This window comes from Pelodiscus sinensis, chromosome 11 (assembly GCF_052426305.1).
Source record: "Pelodiscus sinensis isolate ZL-2025 chromosome 11, ASM5242630v1, whole genome shotgun sequence".
In the NCBI taxonomy this organism is placed as follows: Eukaryota; Metazoa; Chordata; order Testudines; family Trionychidae; genus Pelodiscus; species Pelodiscus sinensis.
The window spans coordinates 53,047,364-53,073,169 of record NC_143062.1 but is presented as its reverse complement, the minus strand read 5'-3'; the positions used below and the strand labels follow the sequence as shown (position 1 = coordinate 53,073,169).

Sequence of the window (25,806 nt, the reverse complement as noted above, 5' to 3'; positions counted from 1 at the left end):
AAGGCAACAAGCAGCCAACAGGAGTAGGCAAAGCAGCAGGGCCAGGTGACACTGGGACCAGCTTCCTCGCCCACCTGCAGACCCAGCCCCGCCCCGTGAAGGGGGCCTGTGTACACCACATCCCTGAGCCGGTCCCTGTGTTCCCGGCACCTCGTTAGAGCCCCAGCCCCCCACGGGGTGGCGGCCTCTGTGGGGATCCTGCTCCTGGCCTGGCCAGCGGGAAGTGACCCTCAGAGCAGCTGTGGGGAGCTCTTGGTCGTGGGGCCAGGAGCCGCCCAGAGATACCCAGAAATGCCTGGCCCAGGGCGGGCGTGACGCGGGGAGTAGCCAGTCAGGAGGGTCTCTGCTGGCACGTCCGTGCCAGTCACTGCCTGAGCCGCTGTGGGGCAGCTGCAAGGCGCTGAGAGGTTGCTCTGCGGCGGCCGGGGCTGTTCCCACCTATTCTGGGGTGGTGGGTCGCACGGGCTGCTACTGCCGGGCAGTCCCTGGCCAGGGGTCGGCAGCAGCTTGTTCCTGTCCAACCCTCCGGTGCCCGCACATCCTGCCCCAGGCCTGCTGCATTCCCAGCCTGCTCCTCCCTCGCCTCGGGCCCAGACAGCAGCATGGACACCCCAACGCAGGGCCAGGCCCTGGCCACCTGGGCCTCGTCGCACACCAGGCCTCTGCCCTGCAGCTGGGAGGGAAGGTGGCCACTCCGCTCCCCTGCTGAGCGCGGCAGGAGCATGGGACACACCCTGGGCCTTCCTCTCGTCCCACAGTCGCCACCCCCTGACCGACGGGAAAGCAAAGTGCTGCCGAAGGCCCCATGCAGCCCGCGCCAGCCCCGGAGGGCAGAAGGGAGCTGGGCCTTCGAGAGCTGTTTGACTCTCTTAAAGCTCCTGCGTTGGGGTCTCTCTCCATGTCTTTGGGGTCTGACTCTGAGGTCGGTAGCACAGGGCCAGGCCCGACACCCGTCTCCTCCCTGCCCTGCGGCGCGCACACCGGATGGGACCAGGCCACGCTGCAGCCACACGACTTACCGCAGTGCCAACCAAATCTGTGAAGAGAAGGAGAGAGAGCGTTAGGGTGAGTCTGACGCACAGCGGCTGTGCTCAGTGACTCCGTAGCTACGTCTTCTTGGCCCCTGTGACGTAGTGGGGGTACTTGCTGGGCTGTGGTGACCCCTGCTGTCTGGAGCAAGACCCAGCAGGGAAAACCTCGCTAGGCAGAGGTAAGGCCAAACTTGTTGAACCAGTGGCCAGACACCCCCCATGGAGAGGAACAAAGGAAGGTGGAATGCGGCCCTGGCTGGGGGGCAGGGCTGCAAGGGAATTTAGTTAGTTCTGTCTGAGAGCATGGAGGAGAGCCTAGGGGAAGGGGCTGGAGTTTAGGGGCCCAGTCTCCCCCATCTCAAGGGGGCCTGAGGCATCCTAGCCCAGCTCTGTGACCAGACTACATCTGTGCTGTGCTGTATCCTGGAGAGGCAATAAACTTCCTCTATTCCACCGGCTGGTGCAGTCTGTTTGTGCCATTTCGGGGTGCAGGAGGCGGGGGACCCCCAACGCGCCATCACAGCCCGCTCTGGGGTTAGTGCAGGGGTTACGTGCTGCGTGGTCACCCTCCCTCCTGCTGACGTGGCACCATAACTCCCTGGCTGCAGCACTTGCCCACCACAGCCACTGCCAGGGCACAAGCATATTAGTCTGATGCAGGCCGGGGGAGCGGAACAGGCTGGGCTGCACCGGGGGAGCAGAGCATGATGGGCCGGGCCGGGGAAGCGGAACAGGCCGGGCCGGGGGAGCGGAGCCCAATGGGCCAGGCCAGGGGAGTGGAACAGGCCGGGGGAGCGGCGCCCGATGGGCCGGGCCGGGGGAGCAGCGCACGATGGGCCGGGCCGGGGGAGCGGCGCCCGATGGGCCGGGCCGGGGGAGCGGCGCACGATGGGCCGGGCCAGGGGAGCGGCGCACGATGGGCCGGGCCAGGGGAGTGGAACAGGCCGGGCCGGGGGAGCGGAGCCCAATGGGCTGGGCCAGGGGAGTGGAACAGGTCGGGCCGGGGGAGCGGAGCCCAATGGGCTGGGCCGGGGGAGCAGAACAGGCCGGGCCGGGGGAGCGGCGCACGATGGGCCGGGCCGGGGGAGCAGAGCAGAGCAGGGCAGGCTAGGCCAGGGCCTGAGTTTCCTGCTGCCAAGCCAAAGCAGAGCAACCCAGCTGGGAACTTGGCAGCGGCTCCTCAGTGAGTGTGGGGGGGTGACTCCTGCTGCCACCCCACCAGGCCCCCAGTAGCCTCCCGAGTCGTGCACTCAGGAAGGTGAGTCGGGGGAGGAGTCAGTGGTGGAGGGGGGTGCAGCAGGGACAGGAGCAGAGCAGGGCTGGGAAAAGGGCTGGGGCAGAAATCCACACCCCAGGGCCGGCCCTGCCCGTGTCAAATTCAGCCACCATAGGCCTCCGGCCAGCCACGCCCATGGGACTGGCGGGCGAACCCAGGAGATGGCTTGTGCAGCCTGTCAGCTCCACTCAAGGCCGGCTGCCCAGGGCTGCCTCCGGAGGCAATGGTCCAGCGGAGCCGTGGGCCGGCAGACTCAAGAAGGCAAGAGCGGCGCGGGGAGGAGCCAGAGGGGCCTGCGCCTGGCAGGGAGCAGCTGCTGGCTGAGGCACTAGGAAGCAGGTGCCCTGGGAGCAGGACGTGCTGGGACCATCGCGCCTCGCTTGGGCCCAGCTGCTCTCCACAGGAGGAGACAGGCTGCCTGGCTCTGCAGAGCTGTCCTGGCCATGCTGCTGTCCCGGCCACACGGCACCGCTCGGAGCCCCGCAGCGCAGCCAAGCCAAAGCAGCGGGGACACCGCCGGCTGCGTCTGGCCAGCACGAGGGACCCCTCCCTGGGCGCACATCGGGTCCGCTGGCTCTCCTGCCGCAGGCGGGGCCCACGACTCGGGACGGCCGTGCAGCTGGGGTCCAGTGGGGCCGGGCCAGAGGCTGCCATGCAGGGAGGCCGCTCCCCAGTGCTCAGACGGACGCACCCCTTGCCCTGTTTTGAGCCGTGACTGTCGTCCTCCCGCTGCCCCCGAGCCCTGCCCAGCGCCAGGGAGCTGCGCCTGGCTCTAGGGCCGGCTGGGGGAGACTCTGTGCAGGGGATGGGAATACGCCCCCGGCCCCACCTCATCAGAGCCACGTGGGAGCCTCTGCTGCAGCTGGCCAGAAGCTCTCTCACGTGCCACTGTGGCCTCCCCACGGCCTATTTGCAGCGTCTGCTGTGGGCAGACCCGGGCCAGTCTCCAGGAAACCCAGCGCGAGATGCAGGATGGTTTGGCTGGCACCCCGTCCCGTGGAGCTGAGCTGTGGCTGTGGCAGGTGTCGGCTCTTTGGGGGCCCATGGCTGGCGGGAGCTGGTAACGCTGGGCTCCCTGGGGGGCCCGGAAGCCTTTGCTGTGTCCCGATGTGGAAGGAGTGGGGCCAGGGCAGCTGGTACCTTTGTTCTCTGGCTTGAGCTCCTCGTGCAGCAGGTCGTTCTGCCGGTTGCCCAGGACGAAGGCCAGGAAGGAGAGGATAAGGGCGTTGAGGATGCCGATGATGGCGAGGATGTAGGCCCAGCGCACAGAGCAGTCACCCAGCGAATACTTCCCTGTCTTCTCCCCACACATGTCCCGCACCGTCTCTGCGTCCCAGCCATCCGGAAAGATCATGCAGCCCAGCACCAGGCAGAGAGCTGGACAGGACCAGGGGGAGAGAGAACAGCAGTTTGCTAACAGCCGGCTCCGCAGCAGGGCACACAAACATCTACGGAAGCCCCAAGGATCAGTTCTAGAGCTAGTTTTTGTGCAATGTCTTTATTAATGACCTGGAGGAGGGGATGGATTGAGGGGATGGATTGCACCCTCAGCAAGTTTGCAGATGACACTAAACTAAGGGGAGAGGTAGATACACTGGAGGGCAGGACTAGGGTCCAGAGTGACCTGGACAGATTAGAGGGTTGGGCCAAAAGAAATCTGATGAGGTTCAACAAGGACAAGTGCAGAGTCCTGCACTCGGGACGGAAGAATCCCAAACATTGTTACAGGCTGGGGACCGACTGGCTAAGTAGCAGTTCTGCAGAAAAGGACCTGGGGGTTCCAGTGGATGAGAAGCTGGACATGAGTCAACAGGGGGCCCTTGTAGCCAAGCAGGCTAATGGCATATTAGGGGGCATTAGGAGGAGCATTGCCAGCAGATCCAGAGCAGCGATTACTCCCCTTTATTCAGCTCTGGTGAGGCCACATCTGGAGTATTGTGTTCAGTTCTGGGCCCCCCCACTACAGAAAGGATGTGGACGCATTGGAGAGGGTCCAGTGGAGGGCAACCAAAATGATTGGGGGGCTGGAGCACATGGCCTACGAGGAGAGGCTGAGGGACTTGGGTCTGTTTAGTCTGCAGAAGCGAAGAGTGAGGGGGGATTTGAGAGCAGCCTTCAACTTCCTGAAGGGAGGTTCCAAAGAGGCTGGAGAAAGGCTGTTCTCAGTGGTGGCAGATGGCAGAACAAGGAGCAATGGTCTCAAGTTGTGGTGGGAGAGGTCCAGGTTGGAGATTTGGAAAAATTCTCTCCCTAGGCGGGTGGGGAAGCACTGGAATGGGTTCCCTAGGGAAGTAGTGGAGTCTCCATCCCTTGAGGTGTTTAAGTCTCAGCTTGACAAAGCCCTGGCCGGGTTGATTTAGTTGGGATTGGTTCTGCCTTGGGCAGGGGGCTGGACTTGATGACCTGCTGAGGTCTCTTCCAGTTCTGTGATTCTATGAATTCTCTATCTGAACAATGGAAGGCTAGGGATATAAATAATGCCAGCCAACTTGTCTTTATGAAAATATATTAAGCAGACCTCATTTCATTCTTTGAAATGAGAAGCTGAGAAAGATAACAATGTCACTGTGATGTGCTAAGAGAAGATAACGGTGTAGCTGTGACGCACTAGGATAACAGTGTAGTTGTGACGCACTAAGATAAAAGAATGGTGTAGCTGTGACACTAAGTTAAGAGAATGGTGTAGCTGTGACACACTAGGATAACAGTGTAGTTGTGACGCACTAAGATAAGAGAGTGGTGTAGCTGTGACGCACTAAGATAAGAGAATGGTGTAGCTGTGACACACTAGGATAACAGTGTAGTTGTGACGTACTAAGATAAGAGAACAGTGTAGCTGTGTCACACTAAGGTAACGGTGTAGCTGCAACACACTAAGAGAATGGTGTAGCTGTGACACACTAAGAGAACGGTGTAGCTGTGACACACTAAGGGTATGCCTACACTATTGCCCTAGTTTGAACTAGGGTGGTTAATGTTGGCAACCGAAGTTGCAAATGAAGCCTGGGATTTAAATATCCCGGGCTTCATTTGCATCTTACCGGGCGCCGCCATTTTTAAAGCCCTGGTAGTTCGGACTCCGTGCCCGCAGCTACACGCAGCACGGAGTAGGTAGTTCGGATTAGGCTCTCTAATCCGAACTACTGGTACTCCTCGTTCCACGAGCAGTGGCAGTGTAGACATACCCTAAGAGAACGGTGAAGCTGTGACACAATACGATAAGGGAGTAGCTGTGATGCACTAAGATAAGGTCACTGTGTCTGTGGTGCATGGGAACTTTTGGAAGGCACGTGACATTGTGGGGCTGGAAGTCAGCACTGTGAGAGCTGCCAGGCACCAGGCAGTGGAGTTTGCTCTCGGTGGACATGTCAATCGAGGACACGGTATAAAAGTACCAAGAGCAGCGCTAGTGGTGAGACGGGAAGCCCCAGTCCCTGTTTATGCAGTTAGTGACATGGAGACGCTCTCCCTGACCTGCAGGGGAGAAGGTTTACGTAATTCCAGGGACTATCCATCCTCCTTGCCACTTTGCTCTGCCCCCAACGTGGACCAGCCTAGAGGGACCTATAGAGGTAGGTTGCTTGGAACAATCTAAGTTATGTGCCATCAGCGTGGTTGAAGGCACCGTACTTAGATCTTCTCACTGTGGTGTCTGCGCTTGGTGCGTCTGCCGGAGATGCTCTCCCATCACCTCCTCTCTGCTGCTCATTCCAGTGGAGTGCCACAGTCGACACGAGAGCAATCGGCAATCAATTTCCCGAGTCTATGCTGGACTTCATAAATGGGCCCCATGGCTCGCTAGCTGCCCATGGATCTGGCTGGCAGTGTGGACAATGTAAGAGCATTCTAAGAGCCATGCCCCGGGTTCGGCAACAGCCACAGTTACTGTTTTGAAACTCAGCTCTCGCTGCAAGGGCTGGGAACCCTTTTAGGGCTGGGGGGCACTGACCCACTGAAAAATCAGCGGGGGCCACGCCCCCAATTGAGGAGAAAACAGCCCTCTCAGATGTGGCCCCCAACAGACGTAGGAGAAAAGCGATTCACCTCTCTTCTCTCAAGCACGAGACAGCCTCCCTCTGCCACCCGCAGCCATATGCTTCCTGGTCACAGCAGGCCACCGGCTTTCCTCACAGTGCTGGCTGGCTGAACAGCCCCACCCAACAAGGCCTTTCTGGTCCCTGCAGCATTTCCCTGCCTCCTCCCGCCTGCCAGCCAACACGGAGCTAGAAGCACAGAACACTAGGACTGGAGGGCCCTCGAGAGTTGAGTCCAGGCCCCTGCCCCCATGGCAGGACCAAGCACCGTCCCCATCCCTGATAGACGTTTATCCAACCTGCTCTTCAATATCTCCAGAGACGGGGATTCCACAACTCCCCGGGCCATTTATCCCAGTGTTTGGCCCCCTGACAGGCAGGAACTTTTTCCTAATGTTCAACCTAAACCTCCCTGGCTGCAGTTTCAGCCCCTTGCTGCCTGTCCTGTGCTCAGAGGCCAAGGGGAACAATCTTCCTCCCTCCTCCCCGTGACACCCTTCAGATACCTGAAAACGGCTGTCCTGTCCCCTCAGGCTGCCCCCCTGCAAACGAAGGACTCACCTCCAAGACCAGCCTAAGACCAGAGCGGCCAGGACTCCTCTGCACGACCGTGATGTGCAGCAGCTGGATCCAGAGACTGCCCTTGCCTGGCCAGCAGGGGACGTCTGCCTGCCTGTACCCGGATTGGTGAGCACGACACTGTGTGCGTAGCAAGTGTATTCTGCTCGCGTGGGAATTGCCAATAAATAGAGGGTAAGAATATTACCGGGTGAGGCTCTTTCAGTGGCTAAAGATCCTGCCGACCCGCAGGAAGTTCTGCCCTGAGCCCTAGGAACTGGGTACGGGTGGGCGACCCCAAAGTGTGGAAGGGACAGAGACATTTGTGTGGGCACCAGTGGGACAGACCCTTGCGAAGGGCAGGGAAGGACCCCGATGGGGCTCTGGAGCTCCGTCCCAGGCCTAGCCCGGAGCTGTATGGTGGAGCTGTGGTGCGGCCCAGGAGTGTGGTTGGTGCTTCCTATTATTCCTGTCCCTCCACTTTGAGTCCTGCCTCTGGTCCACAATAGAGCTGGGGGGCTTTCCCCCCGCTACAGCTGCTGGAAGCCCAGCCCCCCCCCCCGGCCGGCTTGGTCTCTAGGCTGAACAACGCACCCCCAGCCAGTCTCGAAGGCACCCAGACCCCAGGCTGTATTAAAGCCATCCAGTAGTACCCTGAGAGGCCACAGAAGACCATGTGTAAGAACCAAAGCCCTGCTCCACCTTCAGAGGGCTGGAGGGTACCCCCCCGGCCCCAGCCCCCCCTCGGCTGGCTGCACAGGGGCAGAGAAGGTCACAGCTCTCTTCTGTGCTCGCCCCATGCTGCCCCAGACCCCCTTGCCAGATGCACAGGGACAGAGCATAAAAGCGGCCAGACTGGATCAAACCAACGGTTCATCCAGTCCAGTGTCTTGTCGGCCGACAGTGGCCAATGCCAGGTGCCCCCAAGGGAGAAAACAGAACAGAGAATCCTCACATGAACCCTCCCGTCCCCCACTTCCAGACAAACAGAGGCCAGGGACACCATTCCTCCCCAGCCTGGCTAACAGCCATCAATGGACCCAACCTCTATGAATCTATCTCGCTCTTTTTTGAACCCTGTTAAAGTTCTAGCCTTCACCACATCCTCTGGCGAGGAGTTCCACAGGTTGACTATGCGCTGAGTGAAGAAAAACTTCCTTGTATTTGTTTTAAACCTGCTGCCCATTCATTTAATTTGTTGGCCCCTAGTTCTTATATTGTGGGAATAATAAATAACTTTCCCATATTCACTTTCTCCACACCACTCATGATTTTCATAAGAACAGAACAATGGCCAGACAGGGTCGGAGCAAAGGTCCATCCAGCCCAGTGTCCTGTCTGCCGACACTGGCCAATGCCAGCTTCCCCCGGAGGGAGTGAACCGAACAGGGAATGATCCAGCGATCTCTCTCCTGCCATCCATCTCCACCCTCTGACTGACAGAGGCTAGAGACACCATTCCTACCCAGCCTGGCTAATAGCCATTAATGGACTTAACCTCCATGGATTTATCTAGTTCTCTTTTAAACTCTATTATAGTCCTAGCCTTCACAGCCTCCTCAGGCAAGGAGTTCCACAGGTTGACTATGTGCTTTTCATAGACTCATAGAACACTAGAACTGGAAGGAACCTCAAGAGGGACCTCACGGCAGGACCCAATACTGTCTAGACCATCCCTGATAGACATTTCTCTAACCTACTCTTAAATATCTCCACGGATGGGGATTCCACAACCTCCCTGGGCAATTTATTCCAGTGTTTGACCACCCTGACAGGTAGGAACTTTTTCCTAATGTCCAACCTAAACCTCCCTTGCTGCAGTTTAAGCCCCTTGCTTCTTGTTCTATCCTCAGAGGCCAAGGAGAACAATCTTCCTCCCTCCTCCTTGTGACACTCCTTTAGATACTTGAAAACCACTATCATGTCCCCCCTCAGTCTTCTCTTTTCTAAACAAAACAAGCCCAATTCTTTCAGCCTTCCCTCACAGGTCATGTTCTCTAGACCTTTAATCGTTCTTGATGCTCTTCTCTGGACCCTCTCCAATTTCTCCACCTCTTTCTTGAAACGCGGTGCCCAGAACTGGACACAATTCTCCAACTGAGGCCTAGTCAGCGCAGAGCATAGTGGAAGAATGACTTCTCCTGTCTTGCTCACAACACACCTGTTACTGTGTCCCAGAATCATGTTTGCTTTCTTTGCAACAGTGTCACATTGTTGACATTGTGGTCCATTATGACCCCCTAAATCCCTTTCCGCGGTGCTCCTTCCTAGACAGTCGCTTCCCACTGTGAATGTGTGACATGGATTGTTCCTGCCTAAGTGGAGCACTTTGCATTTGTCTTTATTAAACTTCATCCTGTTTACCTCAGACCATTTCTCCAATTTGTCCAGATTATTTTGAATTCTGACCCTGTCCTCCAGAGCAGTCACAACCCCTCCCAGCTTGGTATCATCTGCAAACGTAATAATTGTACTCTCTCTGCTAATATCTAAATAGTTGATGAAGATATTGAACAGAACTGGTCCCAAATCTGAACCCCACTTGTTAGACCTTTCCAGCAGGATTGTGAACCATTAACAACTACTCTCAGAGAATGGTTATCCAGCCAGTCATGCACCCACCTTACAGTAACCCCAGCTAAGTTGTATTTGCCTAGTTTATTGATAAGAATCAAATGCCTTACTAAAGTCTAGCTATACCACTTCTCCCTTATCCACAAGACTCGTTATCCTATCAAAGAAAGCTATCAGATTGGTTTGAGGTGATTTGTTCTTTACAAATCCATGCTGGCTATTCCCTGTCACCTTATTTTCTTCCAGATGTTTGCAGAAGAATTCCTTAATTTATTTTCCCATTATCTTCCCTGGCGCAGAGTTAAACTGACCGGTCTGTAGTTTCCTGGGTTGTTCTTATTTCCCTTTTTATAGATGTGCACTAGATTTGCCCTTTTCCAGTCTTCTGGAATCTCTCCTGTCTTCCATGATTTTCCAAAGATGATAGCTAAAGGCTCAGATACCTCCTCTATCGGCTCCTTGAGTGTTCTAGGATGCATTTCATCAGGCCCTGGTGACTTGCTGACATCTAACTTTTCTAGGTGATTTTTAACTTGTTCTTTTTTTATTTTATCTTCTAAAGCTCCCCCCTTCCCACCCGCATTCACTATGTTAGGCGTTCCTTCAGACGTCTTGGTGAAGACCAAAACAAAGAAGCCATTAAGCATCTCTGCCATTTCCAAGTGTCCTGTTACTGTTTCTTCCTCCTCGCTGGGCAATGGGCCTGCCCTAGCCTTAGTCTTCCTCCTGCTTCTAATGTATTTAGAGAATGTCTTCTTGTTTCCCTTTGTCTGTAGCTAGTTTGAGCTCGTTTTGTGCCTTTGCCTTTCTCATCTTGCCCTTTTCCAGACCTCTATCACATCCCCCTCAGTCTCCTCTTTTCCAAGCTGAAAAGTCCCAGTCGCTTTAATCTCTCTTCGTATGGGACCAGTTCCAAACCCCTCAGCACTTTTGTAACCCTTTTCCAGTGCCAATATTTATTTCTTTTTTGAGATGAGAGGACCACATCTGTACCCAGTATTCTAGATGTGGGCGTCCCATGGTTTTATACAGAGGTGTTAAAATACTCCGTCTTATTCTCTAGCCCCTTTTTAATGATTCCGAACATCCTGTTTGCTTCTGTGCCAGCCACTGCGCACTGCGTGGACGTCTTCAGAGAACTAGCCACGATGACCCCAAGATCTCTCTTGAGCAGCTGTAGCCATATGACCCCTCGTATTGTATGGACAGTTGGGATGCTGTTTTCCAATGTGCATTACCTGACATTTAGCCACATTCCGTTTCATTGGCCATTTTGTTGCGCAATCACTTAGTTTGGGGAGATCTTTGTGAAGCTCTTCAGTCTGTTTTGGCCTTAACTCCCTTGAGCAGTTTGGTGTGATGTGAGCAGGGGTCACAGCTCCCTTGTCATGGGGTGCCCCCCAGAGCCAAGCCCCCCCTCGGCCGGCTGTACAGGGACAGAGCAGGGGTCACAGCTCTCTTGTCATGGGGTGCCCCCCCAGAGCCAAGCCCCCCCTCGGCCGGCTGTACAGGGACAGAGCAGGGGTCACAGCTCTCTTGTCATGGGGTGCCCCCCAGAGCCAAGCCCCCCCCCCTCGGCCGGCTGTACGGGGACAGAGCAGGGGTCACAGCTCTCTTGTCATGGGGTGCCCCCCAGAGCCAAGCCCCCCCTCGGCCGGCTGTACGGGGACAGAGCAGGGGTCACAGCTCCCTTGTCATGGGGTGCCCCCCAGAGCCAAGCCCCCCCCCTCGGCCGGCTGTACGGGGACAGAGCAGGGGTCACAGCTCTCTTGTCATGGGGTGCCCCCCAGAGCCAAGCCCCCCCTCGGCCGGCTGTACGGGGACAGAGCAGGGGTCACAGCTCCCTTGTCATGGGGTGCCCCCCAGAGCCAAGCCCCCCCTCGGCCGGCTGTACTGGGACAGAGCAGGGGTCACAGCTCCCTTGTCATGGGGTGCCCCCCAGAGCCAAGCCCCCCCCTCGGCCGGCTGTACGGGGACAGAGCAGGGGTCACAGCTCCCTTGTCATGGGGTGCCCCCCCAGAGCCAAGCCCCCCCTCGGCCGGCTGTACGGGGACAGAGCAGGGGTCACAGCTCCCTTGTCATGGGGTGCCCCCCAGAGCCAAGCCCCCCCTCGGCCGGCTGTACGGGGACAGAGCAGGGGTCACAGCTCCCTTGTCATGGGGTGCCCCCCCAGAGCCAAGCCCCCCCCCCTCGGCCGGCTGTACAGGGACAGAGCAGGGGTCACAGCTCTCTTGTCATGGGGTGCCCCCCAGAGCCAAGCCCCCCCTCGGCCGGCTGTACGGGGACAGAGCAGGGGTCACAGCTCCCTTGTCATGGGGTGCCCCCCAGAGCCAAGCCCCCCCTCGGCCGGCTGTACGGGGACAGAGCAGGGGTCACAGCTCCCTTGTCATGGGGTGCCCCCCCAGAGCCAAGCCCCCCCTCAGCCGGCTGTACAGGGACAGAGCAGGGGTCACAGCTCCCTTGTCATGGGGTGCCCCCCCAGAGCCAAGCCCCCCCTCGGCCGGCTGTACGGGGACAGAGCAGGGGTCACAGCTCCCTTGTCATGGGGTGCCCCCCCCAGAGCCAAGCCCCCCCTCGGCCGGCTGTACGGGGACAGAGCAGGGGTCACAGCTCCCTTGTCATGGGGTGCCCCCCCAGAGCCAAGCCCCCCCTCGGCCGGCTGTACGGGGACAGAGCAGGGGTCACAGCTCCCTTGTCATGGGGTGCCCCCCAGAGCCAAGCCCCCCCTCGGCCGGCTGTACGGGGACAGAGCAGGGGTCACAGCTCTCTTGTCATGGGGTGCCCCCCCAGGTCCAAGCCCCCCCCTCGGCCGGCTGTACGGGGACAGAGCAGGGGTCACAGCTCCCTTGTCATGGGGTGCCCCCCCAGAGCCAAGCCCCCCCTCGGCCGGCTGTACGGGGACAGAGCAGGGGTCACAGCTCCCTTGTCATGGGGTGCCCCCCAGAGCCAAGCCCCCCCTCGGCCGGCTGTACGGGGACAGAGCAGGGGTCACAGCTCTCTTGTCATGGGGTGCCCCCCCAGGTCCAAGCCCCCCCCTCGGCCGGCTGTACAGGGACAGAGCAGGGGTCACAGCTCTCTTGTCATGGGGTGCCCCCCCAGGTCCAAGCCCCCCCCTCGGCCGGCTGTACGGGGACAGAGCAGGGGTCACAGCTCTCTTGTCATGGGGTGCCCCCCCAGAGCCAAGCCCCCCCTCGGCCGGCTGTACGGGGACAGAGCAGGGGTCACAGCTCTCTTGTCATGGGGTGCCCCCCCAGGTCCAAGCCCCCCCCTCGGCCGGCTGTACGGGGACAGAGCAGGGGTCACAGCTCCCTTGTCATGGGGTGCCCCCCCAGAGCCAAGCCCCCCCTCGGCCGGCTGTACAGGGACAGAGCAGGGGTCACAGCTCCCTTGTCATGGGGTGCCCCCCAGAGCCAAGCCCCCCCTCGGCCGGCTGTACGGGGACAGAGCAGGGGTCACAGCTCCCTTGTCATGGGGTGCCCCCCCAGAGCCAAGCCCCCCCTCGGCCGGCTGTACGGGGACAGAGCAGGGGTCACAGCTCCCTTGTCATGGGGTGCCCCCCAGAGCCAAGCCCCCCCTCGGCCGGCTGTACAGGGACAGAGCAGGGGTCACAGCTCTCTTGTCATGGGGTGCCCCCCCAGAGCCAAGCCCCCCCTCGGCCGGCTGTACGGGGACAGAGCAGGGGTCACAGCTCCCTTGTCATGGGGTGCCCCCCAGAGCCAAGCCCCCCCTCGGCCGGCTGTACAGGGACAGAGCAGGGGTCACAGCTCCCTTGTCATGGGGTGCCCCCCCAGAGCCAAGCCCCCCCCTCGGCCGGCTGTACAGGGACAGAGCAGGGGTCACAGCTCCCTTGTCATGGGGTGCCCCCCAGAGCCAAGCCCCCCCTCGGCCGGCTGTACGGGGACAGAGCAGGGGTCACAGCTCCCTTGTCATGGGGTGCCCCCCAGAGCCAAGCCCCCACTCGGCCGGCTGTACGGGGACAGAGCAGGGGTCACAGCTCTCTTGTCATGGGGTGCCCCCCAGAGCCAAGCCCCCCCTCGGCCGGCTGTACGGGGACAGAGCAGGGGTCACAGCTCCCTTGTCATGGGGTGCCCCCCCAGAGCCAAGCCCCCCCTCGGCCGGCTGTACAGGGACAGAGCAGGGGTCACAGCTCTCTTGTCATGGGGTGCCCCCCCCAGAGCCAAGCCCCCCCTCGGCCGGCTGTATGGGGACAGAGCAGGGGTCACAGCTCCCTTGTCATGGGGTGCCCCCCAGAGCCAAGCCCCCCCCTCGGCCGGCTGTACGGGGACAGAGCAGGGGTCACAGCTCCCTTGTCATGGGGTGCCCCCCAGAGCCAAGCCCCCCCCCGGCCGGCTGTACGGGGACAGAGCAGGGGTCACAGCTCTCTTGTCATGGGGTGCCCCCCCAGAGCCAAGCCCCCCCTCGGCCGGCTGTACAGGGACAGAGCAGGGGTCACAGCTCTCTTGTCATGGGGTGCCCCCCCAGAGCCAAGCCCCCCCTCGGCCGGCTGTACGGGGACAGAGCAGGGGTCACAGCTCCCTTGTCATGGGGTGCCCCCCCAGAGCCAAGCCCCCCCTCGGCCGGCTGTACGGGGACAGAGCAGGGGTCACAGCTCCCTTGTCATGGGGTGCCCCCCCAGAGCCAAGCCCCCCCCCCCTCGGCCGGCTGTACGGGGACAGAGCAGGGGTCACAGCTCCCTTGTCATGGGGTGCCCCCCCAGAGCCAAGCCCCCCCCCCCTCGGCCGGCTGTACAGGGACAGAGCAGGGGTCACAGCTCCCTTGTCATGGGGTGCCCCCCCAGAGCCAAGCCCCCCCCTCGGCCGGCTGTACGGGGACAGAGCAGGGGTCACAGCTCTCTTGTCATGGGGTGCCCCCCCAGAGCCAAGCCCCCCCCTCGGCCGGCTGTACGGGGACAGAGCAGGGGTCACAGCTCCCTTGTCATGGGGTGCCCCCCCAGAGCCAAGCCCCCCCTCGGCCGGCTGTACAGGGACAGAGCAGGGGTCACAGCTCCCTTGTCATGGGGTGCCCCCCCAGAGCCAAGCCCCCCCCCCTCGGCCGGCTGTACGGGGACAGAGCAGGGGTCACAGCTCCCTTGTCATGGGGTGCCCCCCCAGAGCCAAGCCCCCCCCCCCTCGGCCGGCTGTACAGGGACAGAGCAGGGGTCACAGCTCCCTTGTCATGGGGTGCCCCCCCAGAGCCAAGCCCCCCCCTCGGCCGGCTGTACGGGGACAGAGCAGGGGTCACAGCTCTCTTGTCATGGGGTGCCCCCCCAGAGCCAAGCCCCCCCCTCGGCCGGCTGTACGGGGACAGAGCAGGGGTCACAGCTCCCTTGTCATGGGGTGCCCCCCCAGAGCCAAGCCCCCCCTCGGCCGGCTGTACAGGGACAGAGCAGGGGTCACAGCTCCCTTGTCATGGGGTGCCCCCCCAGAGCCAAGCCCCCCCCCCTCGGCCGGCTGTACGGGGACAGAGCAGGGGTCACAGCTCCCTTGTCATGGGGTGCCCCCCCAGAGCCAAGCCCCCCCTCGGCCGGCTGTACGGGGACAGAGCAGGGGTCACAGCTCCCTTGTCATGGGGTGCCCCCCCAGAGCCAAGCCCCCCCTCGGCCGGCTGTACAGGGACAGAGCAGGGGTCACAGCTCCCTTGTCATGGGGTGCCCCCCAGAGCCAAGCCCCCCCCTCGGCCGGCTGTACGGGGACAGAGCAGGGGTCACAGCTCTCTTGTCATGGGGTGCCCCCCCAGAGCCAAGCCCCCCCTCGGCCGGCTGTACGGGGACAGAGCAGGGGTCACAGCTCTCTTGTCATGGGGTGCCCCCCCAGAGCCAAACCCCCCCTCGGCCGGCTGTACGGGGACAGAGCAGGGGTCACAGCTCCCTTGTCATGGGGTGCCCCCCCAGAGCCAAGCCCCCCCTCGGCCGGCTGTATGGGGACAGAGCAGGGGTCACAGCTCTCTTGTCATGGGGTGCCCCCCCAGAGCCAAGCCCCCCCTCGGCCGGCTGTACAGGGACAGAGCAGGGGTCACAGCTCCCTTGTCATGGGGTGCCCCCCAGAGCCAAGCCCCCCCCTCGGCCGGCTGTACGGGGACAGAGCAGGGGTCACAGCTCTCTTGTCATGGGGTGCCCCCCCAGAGCCAAGCCCCCCCTCGGCCGGCTGTACGGGGACAGAGCAGGGGTCACAGCTCTCTTGTCATGGGGTGCCCCCCCAGAGCCAAGCCCCCCCTCGGCCGGCTGTACGGGGACAGAGCAGGGGTCACAGCTCCCTTGTCATGGGGTGCCCCCCCAGAGCCAAGCCCCCCCTCGGCCGGCTGTACGGGGACAGAGCAGGGGTCACAGCTCCCTTGTCATGGGGTGCCCCCCAGAGCCAAGCCCCCCCTCGGCCGGCTGTACGGGGACAGAGCAGGGGTCACAGCTCCCTTGTCATGGGGTGCCCCCCCAGAGCCAAGCCCCCCCTCGGCCGGCTGTATGGGGACAGAGCAGGGGTCACAGCTCCCTTGTCATGGGGTGCCCCCCAGAGCCAAGCCCCCCCTCGGCCGGCTGTACAGGGACAGAGCAGGGGTCACAGCTCCCTTGTCATGGGGTGCCCCCCCAGAGCCAAGCCCCCCCCCCTTGGCCGGCTGTACGGGGACAGAGCAGGGGTCACAGCTCTCTTGTCATGGGGTGCCCCCCCAGAGCCAAGCCCCCCCCCCTCGGCCGGCTGTACGGGGACAGAGCAGGGGTCACAGCTGTCGTCAGACGGTGCCCCCCACACTCAGCCCCTCTCTGAAATGCAGAGGCAGCCCGGGACCCCACAGCTTCTGGCCCATAGCACCCCTCAGTGCCAGGGCCCATGGACACTGGCTGGAGCTGGACAGCCCGGGGGAGCCCCGGCAGCACAGCTCTGTCCCCGGCAGGTCAGGACGCGTCCCCGCTGCGGCTGCAGGGGCCGCTGGGCACACGCTCTGCGCTGGCAGTGGGGCGAGCCTGGTCTCTGCCGCACAGGCCCCCAGCGCTGATGGAGGCCTCAGCCTCTGCTGAGACGGGCACTGGGGGCGGGGGCTGGCCCCGCTCGGGCGGCTGGGTTCTGGAGCAGAGCTCCCAGCGGCAGGCCGGGTGCCTGCCCCCCCGCCCCACAGCCTGCGCTGCCGCCCCCAGGAGCCGGGTTCATTGGCCATTTCCAGCACTCTGGGAGTCCGGCAGCAGGCACTCGGCGCCTCAGCCGGAAACCATGGTAACCACTGCTCGTCTCTTCCTGGGCCGAGTCTGAGCCAGACGAGTGAAGCACAGAGCACCCCGTCATCCCCTAGAGCCTCCAGCCCCCCTCCAGCGCACCGCGGCCAGCCGACCCGCGCCTACGGGCAACCCCCAGCCGCGCAAACACTCGCCAGCAGCCCCCACTCCTGCAATAAACCCTCTTGCCAACACTGCACCCAGCGATACAAGCGACGCCATCACAGGCCCTAGCCACCGCCAGCCATGCCCTCTGCCACGAAACGGGAACCCCACAAGCCTGCAGGGCACACGGGCCTGGGTGGAAAAGGAGCCGTTCTTCTGCAGAGAAGTCTCCCCAGCCAGTTACAGAGAGCGGAAGGGCCCTTCCTGGGTGTGCAGCTCTGCCCATCTCCCTGGGCGTGGACTAGACGTCCCGTCTCTAACGCCTCCCTGCCATGGGGGCAGAGGCTGGGCACTGCCAGACCACTCCTGAGCACGGCCCTGCCACTGCCAGGTCGTCCCCTTCTTGCTCTGCTCAAAACGGTGAGCCCCCGCTCTCCACGCTGCCCAGCACGGCAGGGTGTCGCCGCGCCACGAGAGGCAGACAGCTGCTCGTCTCCAGGGCTGCTCCGCCTGCCTCGGCGACCCCCGTGGCGCTCGGGCGCCCGCGCTCCGAGCTCAGCCCACAGGGCGAACGCGGCGTCAGAGTCCCTCCCGGAGGTGAGTGCAGGCCGGCCCTCTGCCCCACGGAGCCTGCTCCCTGCAGTGGGTCCCACGCAGCAGCTGCCCGGGCGGGGCCAGCCCCATCGACAAGGGCCACAGACCAACCGCCCGGGGCTGACGTCCTCGGGCTTCTGCTCCATCCCGGGGGTCAGGGCTCAGGCCCCACCTCAGGGTCACAGGGTCATTCGTGGGGCTAGGAGGGGTCGTGGGCAGGCAGCGGGGCAGAGACTGTGCACAACCCTCCTAGCCACAGGCAGTGCTGAGTTCCTGGCACTGCCACAGCTGCGCCCCCTCGCACCCCTCTCCACGCCCCTCTGCCCCAGCCCGGGGCGGCAGGGACCCTGGCCGAGGGGCGGGTGGGCAGGACTCCGGGGCTGGCAGTTGAGCCCCTGGGCACAGGGCCCGTGGTAAGGATCCCAGGGGGCGTGGGGCTCCGGGCAGGCCTGCCAACGGGTGGGAAAAGGGGGCCGTGGCCCAGAGCCCACGCTCTGCCCCCAGAACGCCCCAGCGCCATCCTCCCCCTACTCCGGGCCGGGCAGGCTGGGCCCGCTAGGAAGGGTGCCTAGTGGGGACCCACTTTCAGCTCTGGGCTCTACTTCTGGGCCCCACTGAAGCAGGGGGCGAGCCTGGCCAAGCGACTGTGTGCCCCACGCTCCAGCGGGGCTGGGGGCTCTCAGGAGATGCTGCTGCGGAACGATCTGCTGCTCAGCACCCAGCCGGGGGGGGCGAGGCCCTGTGGGGGCCCATCAGCGGCGGGGCTGCTTGGAGCACCATTGGGATCAATGCCAGGAGACCAGAGTTATTCCGGGGCCGACAGGCTGAGCCGCCCAAGGCTGGCGCCCCCGGAGCCTGGCAGCGCCGAAGCAGAGTTTGCCGGACCACGGGAGGTGGATACTGTCTAGCGGCATCACCCGCACGGCCACGGCTTGCTGGCTCCTGGCAGACACTGAGGGGATGCGAGTGCAGAACCGCCCAGAACCCGGAGCGCCAGGCCTGGGGGTTGGGAACAAACCTGATGGACCAGCGGGAAACTGGGCCACGCCCACGCTAAGTGGGCAGCCAGGGCCGGAGGGGCCCATCCTGTATCTTCCAGTTCTGCGGCAGGTGGGAATTCTCAAGGCCTGGCGATGGCCGGCTGCTCCTATGCTGCTGCCATGGCCTCCGAGCACAAGGAATTCCTGGTCCCTGCTCCGTGGGCAACACCGACGCACCAGCCCCTCGGTGTGAGCCCCGCGGCTCCGGCCGCAGGCAGGCGATATGCAAACTGCGGAGGGGGACACTGACGCTGCCAACCCAGCTGACTAAGCCCCCTTCTCGGCCTGTCTCTGGGAGCACCTTCCCTCCTCCTGGGGCCAGCCAGTGGTCTGCCTGGGGCTGCCAGGAGTCCGGTATTTTCGCCTCCCGTCCAGTAGAAAAATTCAGAAAAATTCACTGGATACCAGACACCTGAAATGTCCTGAACCGTCCTGAACCGTCCCACAGGTCCTGAAATGTCCTGAACCGTCCTGAACCGTCCCACAAGTCCTGCAGTGTCCTGAACCGTCCTGAACTGTCCCACAAGTCCTGCAGTGTCCTGAACCGTCCTGAACTGTCCCACAAGTCCTGCAGTGTCCTGAACCGTCCTACAAGTCCTGCAGTGTCCTGAACCGTCCTGAACCGTCCTACAAGTCCTGCAGTGTCCTGAACTGTCCTGAACTGTCCTGAACCGTCCTACAAGTCCTGCAGTGTCCTGAACCGTCCTACAAGTCCTGCAGTGTCCTGAACCGTCCTGAACCGTCCTACAAGTCCTGCACTGTCCTGAACTGTCCTGAACTGTCCTGAACCATCCTACAAGTCCTGCAGTGTCCTGAACCGTCCTGAACCGTCCCACAAGTCCTGCAGTGTCCTGAACCGTCCTACAAGTCCTGCAGTGTCCTGAACTGTCCTGAACCGTCCTACAAGTCCTGCAGTGTCCTGAACCGTCCTGAACCGTCCCACAAGTCCTGCAGTGTCCTGAACCGTCCTACAAGTCCTGCAGTGTCCTGAACTGTCCTGAACCGTCCCACCACGTCCTGCAGTGTCCTGAACTGTCCTGAACCGTCCCACCACGTCCTGCAGTGTCCTGAACCGTCCTGAACCGTCCCACAAGTCCTGCAGTGTCCTGAACTGTCCTGAACCGTCCCACAAGTCCTGCAGTGTCCTGAACTGTCCTGAACCGTCCCACCACGTCCTGCAGTGTTCTGAAACATCCTACAGTGTCTTACAATGTCTGGTACTTTCTGATCTTTTTCCCGGGCAGGAGGCGAACATCCCGGGTGCTTCCCTGGCTCCACAGTGGCGCTGTCTGGCCTGGAGCAGGGAGACAAGATGGGGGGCGGCTGCCAGCAGCCTGTTAGGGCCAAAAAGCCGCAAAAGCATTTCTTAAAGGGGCCCTGCTGTTTTTAATTTAATTTAATGTAATTTATTTTTTTATTACTTAATAACGCTCGGGGTCCTTTTTTTTTTTTTTTTCTCAACAGAATTTTTTCCCAGTGGGTTTTTTTGGGGGGTATAGATAAGTATTTTTGGTTAAACCATCTGGCAACCCTAGGCCTGTGGACTCCCACCAGCCCAGCTGTAGCTCAAGCCAGCTTGCCAGTGGCCTGGCTCACTTGCCTCTCCGCTGCCCCCAGGGCCTTCCTCCTGCATGGGGCTCTGCCCAGCTGATGGGGGCCCCCCCAGGCCCACAGCAGCAGTGGCAGGTGACAAGCAGTGGGGAAGCATCAGTCTTTGCAAATGCGGGTCAGGGCCGTGGCCCGGACCTTGCTGCCCACACAGCGGTGGGAGCAGGCGCTGAGCCAGCCGCGGGTGGTGGGGCAGCAGGGGAGACTCACTGTAGAGCAGAGGCACTGTGGTGCAGGGGGGGCTGTCTGCTCTGGGACCCAGGGTCCCTGCACTGGGAGGGGAGATTCTCACCGACTCTCCCACATGTGGATTAACCCAGACACCCAGGCCCAGCCGCCCAGGGAGAGACAAGGGGAGGGGGGCGGAGACCAGCACCTGGCTGGGGGGCAGGGCCGGGAGGGAGGCAGTTGCTGTGGGGGAAGCATGGAGAGAAGAAGCTAAGCTGGGGCCCAGGGGCGAGGGGCCCCACCCTAGGGTCTGAGGCATCCTGGCCCTGAGCCCTGTAGCCACGTCACGTCTGTGCAGAAGCAATAAGCCCTGCTCTACGGGCGGGGGAGGCTGCTCGTGCTGCTGCGGGATCGGGGGTCCCGACGCACCGCCACAGGCGGCTTTGGGCAGAGCTCCGGCTCTGCAGCCGGGACTGGGAGCAGGGCAGATGGCTGGGCTAATAGCGTCTTTCCTTGTCATTACATCTGGCTTCCTCCGAGGGCCAGGGGCTGGGCCGCCTTAAACCCTCCCCCACTGCTGCCCCGTGATCAGCCGCTGGAGGCTTAACCCGGCTCAGCGAGGCTCTGTCCCCTGCATGTCACCTTCCGTGTGCCAGCGCCCCCTCTGCTGCATCTAAAGCAAAGGGCGAGTCACTCACTTTGCCCCTGCACCCTGGGGCAGAGACTCGAGCTGGAACCCTCCGGGCAGCTTCCACGCCTGCATTTCCGGACGATGGCCAAACGCAAGACAGCCCAGGCCCTGCCGCCAGAGCCTCAGCCTGGCCCTCCGAGTGCCCACCGGTGACTGGGGTTGCCAGAAATACCAACCCCCCCCAAAAAAAAACATGGGAAAAAATGTTGTTGAAAGAAAAAAAGGGGGGGGTGGACCAAAGTTGTTGAGCAACAACAACAAAAAAACCCCTCCAAGAACCTGGATCACTGCTAGGGGTTACCAGCTAGTCATTTCAAAACAAACAAACCGGACACGCTTCATTGGGGCGGTGGGGGGGACCGGCCAGGAAGGGAGCAGTGCTGGAAACAGCTAAGGGGAGGGGGGCAACAGGGCTGGCCGAGGGAGATGGGGGGGCCAACGGGAAGCAGGGCTGGTCGTGGGGGCGGTCAGGCAGAATGGAGCTGGCCGTGGGATATCTGGGGAGGGGGGACCGACCGGGAGGGGGCAGGGCTGGCCGGGAGCAAGGGGAGGCTGGAAGCACAGCTGGGGGGGATCGGGAGCCGGGAGGAAGGGGGAGCGGGAAGCAGAGCTGCTGGGGGGGTGCAGCAGCGCTGGCTGGGGGAGATCAGGAAGAGGAACGGGCCGGCAGGAAGCAGAGCTGGGGGGGTGCAGGGGGGTGGCCGGGGAAGATCAGGAGGGGAAGTGGGGGAGAACCGGCCGGCCGGGAAGCGGGACTGACCTGGGCACTTACTGCCCGTCCCGCGCAGGCTCCCAGCGACGCAGGAGCGAGGAGGAGGCTTCCCCTCTCCCTCACACTCAACCGAGCGCACCCGGCAGCACTCACGGCCCCGCCTCCCAGCTGGGACTCCCAGCCGCTCCCCCGCCCGCCAGGCTTCCGTCCAGTGCGCAGCCAGAAAAATCTTTGACGTGTCAGAGCGCGCAAATACCGGACACCTGGCCGCCCTACGTGACAGCTGCCTCACGGGCCCATGGCCAGGATGGTCCTCCCCAGTGTCCTGTCCCTGCTGCTGGCAACCAGACCTAGCGGCAGCCGGAGCATGGGGTCACCCCTGGCAGCCCCTGGCAGCCCAGCACAGGGCTACTCAACACACAGCCTCTGACCTGTTTGTCTGCGGCCCGCGCTGCACTTCGGGGCTCCACGTGCGGCCCGCGGGTGGGAGCCAAAACCAAAAAGTCGTCACTAGAGCGGCCTGCTGCTGAGCTGCGGGTAGTAGCGCGATCCCTGGAGTGTCATTGCTCATGGCAGTGCTGAAATGGGGTCAGGGTTGCATATGACTTTTATCAGCAGAGCCGACGTAAAGGGGGCCTGCGTGTTGTGTAGCCTTGCCTTGAGCTTTCTATCCATGCCTGGCTGTGTGAAAGAAGCTATTTGCATAGATTTGCTTACATATTTGCATGAATACACAACCACACTTAAGTTGCAGCCCTCAGCATGTGCTGTGAGTGTCACTGACCCCCAGGACTTCCAACGTTGAGTAGCCCTCGAGCGGCACTAGTTCTTTACTGAAACCCAGCTGTATCTTTGGCCTTCACAGCACCCCCTGGCAGTGCATAGCGCCCCCTGGCAGTGCATGGCGCTCCCTGGCAGTGCATAGTGCCCTCTGGCAGTGCCTAGCTCCTGCTGCGGTGCATAGCTCCCCCTGGCAGTGTGCAAAGCCCCCTGGCAGTGGCTAGCCTCCCCTGCAGTGTGTAGAGCCCCCTGGCAGTGCATAGCTCCCCCTGGCAGTGCGCAGAGCCCCCTGGCAGTACATAGCTCCCCCTGGCAGTGTGTAGAGCCCCTTGGCAGTGCATAGCTTCCCCTGGCAGTGTGTAGAGGCCCCTGGCAGTGTGTAGAGCCCCCTGGCAGTGCATAGCTCCCCCTGGCAGTGTGTAGAGCCCCCTGGCAGTGCATAGCTCCCCCTGGCAGTGCGCAGAGCCCCCTGGCAGTGCATAGCTCCCCCTGGCAGTGTGTAGAGCCCCCTGGCAGTGCATAGCTCCCCCTGGCAGTGCGTAGAGCCCCTAGGCAGTGCATAGCTCCCCCTGGCAGTGCGTAGAGCCCCTAGGCAGTGCATAGCTCCCCCTGGCAGTGTGCAGAGCCCCCTGGCAGTGCATAGCTCCCCCTGGCAGTGTGCAGAGCCCCTTGGCAGTGCATAGCTCCCCCTGGCAGTGGCTAGCCTCCCCTGCAGTGTGTAGAGCCCCCTGGCAGTGCATAGCGCCCCCTGGCAGTGCATAGCTCCCCCTGGCAGTGGGCAGAGCCCCTTGGCAGTGCATAGCTCCCCCTGGAAGTGTGTAGAGCCCCTTGGCAGTGCATAGCTCCCCCTGGCAGTGGCTAGCCTCCCCTGCAGTGAGTAGAGCCCCCTGGAAGTGCCTAGCTCCACCTGCAGTGCCTAGCACCCCCTGGCAGTGAGCAGCATCCCCTAGCAATATATAGGTCCCCTGGCAGTGCACAGCACCCTCTGTAGGGGATAGCATCCCCTGGCAATGCATAGCACCCGCTGGCAGTACAGATGCCCCCTGGCACTGGGTGCCACAGGCTGACTGGGTGCTGGGGGAAGAACTACTTCCTGCTGCCCAGTCGGGGCTTTGGGTGGCTCCTGGTGGCGTGCTGCAGGATGGATACAGAGCATTCCAGTTGCTCCTTTTGTAGCTGGGGGTGTCCCAGGGATTCGTTCCCATCCCAGGCTCGCTCTCTTCCCTAACGATTCCCAATGGTCCGTTGGCATCTCTGCCTGCAGGGAGCGAGGTTTTCAGAGAGATCTCTCTGTAGGGGGAGCAGCTCGCTTAGACCCCGGTGATTTGAATGTGGTGGGGCCGTGGGTTCCCTTGGCATTTATCAACAGTGAAGTTCCTCTGTCATTTTGCTGCCCAGTCCCCCGGCTTTGAGCTCCCCTTGTAGCTTTCCTCAGGTTGCTTGTGGCTTGAGTAACTGAGGGTACGGCTACACTGCAGCACTGTTCCGACAGAGCGTCAGCCACGGCTACGCTGCCGCACTGTTCCGACAGAGCGTCGGCCACGGCTACGCTGCCGCACTGTTCCGACAGAGCGTCGGCCACGGCTACGCTGCCGCACTGTTCCGACAGAGCGTCGGCCACGGCTACGCTGCCGCACTGTTCCGACAGAGCGTCGGCCACGGCTACGCTGCCCCACTGTTCCGACAGAGCGTCGGCCACGGCTACGCTGCCGCACTGTTCCGACAGAGCGTCGGCCACGGCTACGCTGCCGCACTGTTCCGACAGAGCGTCGGCCACGGCTACGCTGCCGCACTGTTCCGACAGAGCGTCGGCCACGGCTACGCTGCCGCACTGTTCCGACAGAGCGTCGGCCACGGCTACGCTGCCGCACTGTTCCGACAGAGCGTCGGCCACGGCTACGCTGCCCCACTGTTCCGACAGAGCGTCGGCCACGGCTACGCTGCCGCACTGTTCCGACAGAGCGTCGGCCACGGCTTCGCTGCCGCACTGTTCCGACAGAGCGTCGGCCACGGCTACGCTGCCCCACTGTTCCGACAGAGCGTCGGCCGCGGCTACGCTGCCGCACTGTTCCGACAGAGCGTCGGCCACGGCTACGCTGCCCCACTGTTCCGACAGAGCGTCGGCCGCGGCTACGCTGCCGCACTGTTCCGACAGAGCGTCGGCCGCGGCTACGCTGCCCCACTGTTCCGACAGAGCGTCGGCCACGGCTACGCTGCCGCACTGTTCCGACAGAGCGTCGGCCACGGCTTCGCTGCCGCACTGTTCCGACAGAGCGTCGGCCACGGCTACGCTGCCGCACTGTTCCGACAGAGCGTCGGCCACGGCTACGCTGCCGCACTGTTCCGACAGAGCGTCGGCCGCGGCTACGCTGCCCCACTGTTCTGACAGAGCGTCGGCCGCGGCTACGCTGCCGCACTGTTCCGACAGAGCGTCGGCCGCGGCTACGCTGCCCCACTGTTCCGACAGAGCGTCGGCCGCGGCTACGCTGCCCCACTGTTCCGACAGAGCGTCGGCCGCGGCTACGCTGCCGCACTGTTCCGACAGAGCGTCGGCCGCGGCTACGCTGCCGCACTGTTCCGACAGAGCGTCGGCCGCGGCTACGCTGCCGCACTGTTCCGACAGAGCGTCGGCCGCGGCTACGCTGCCGCACTGTTCCGACAGAGCGTCGGCCGCGGCTACGCTGCCGCACTGTTCCGACAGAGCGTCGGCCGCGGCTACGCTGCCGCACTGTTCCGACAGAGCGTCGGCCGCGGCTACGCTGCCGCACTGTTCCGACAGAGCGTCGGCCGCGGCTACGCTGCCCCACTGTTCCGACAGAGCGTCGGCCGCGGCTACGCTGCCGCACTGTTCCGACAGAGCGTCGGCCGCGGCTACGCTGCCCCACTGTTCCGACAGAGCGTCGGCCGCGGCTACGCTGCCGCACTGTTCCGACAGAGCGTCGGCCGCGGCTACGCTGCCGCACTGTTCCGACAGAGCGTCGGCCGCGGCTATGCTGCCGCACTGTTCCGACAGAGCGTCGGCCGCGGCTACGCTGCCGCACTGTTCCGACAGAGCGTCGGCCGCGGCTACGCTGCCGCACTGTTCCGACAGAGCGTCGGCCACGGCTACGCTGCCCCACTGTTCCGACAGAGCGTCGGCCACGGCTACGCTGCCCCACTGTTCCGACAGAGCGTCGGCCACGGCTACGCTGCCGCATTGTTCCGACAGAGCGTCGGCCACGGCTACGCTGCCGCACTGTTCCGACAGTGCGTCGGCCACGGCTACGCTGCCGCACTGTTCCGACAGAGCGTCGGCCACGGCTACGCTGCCGCACTGTTCCGACAGAGCGTCGGCCACGGCTACGCTGCCCCACTGTTCCGACAGAGCGTCGGCCACGGCTACGCTGCCGCACTGTTCCGACAGAGCGTCGGCCACGGCTACGCTGCCGCACTGTTCC

At 62.6% G+C, this 25,806-nt stretch overlaps 1 protein-coding gene across 1 annotated transcript in view; it reads right to left on the bottom strand.

Moving 5' to 3' along the window:
- The window catches only part of LHFPL4 (LHFPL tetraspan subfamily member 4), a 38,379-nt gene that overhangs the window by 1,454 nt on the left and 11,119 nt on the right, over positions 1 to 25,806 (bottom strand). The window contains exons 2-3 of the mRNA XM_075917269.1: positions 3,448 to 3,684; positions 1,020 to 1,036 (exon numbers count right to left, since the gene is read on the bottom strand). Of these exons, the coding sequence (XP_075773384.1) occupies positions 1,020 to 1,036; positions 3,448 to 3,684 (254 nt within the window). The remainder of the gene's footprint in view (positions 1 to 1,019; positions 1,037 to 3,447; positions 3,685 to 25,806) is intronic.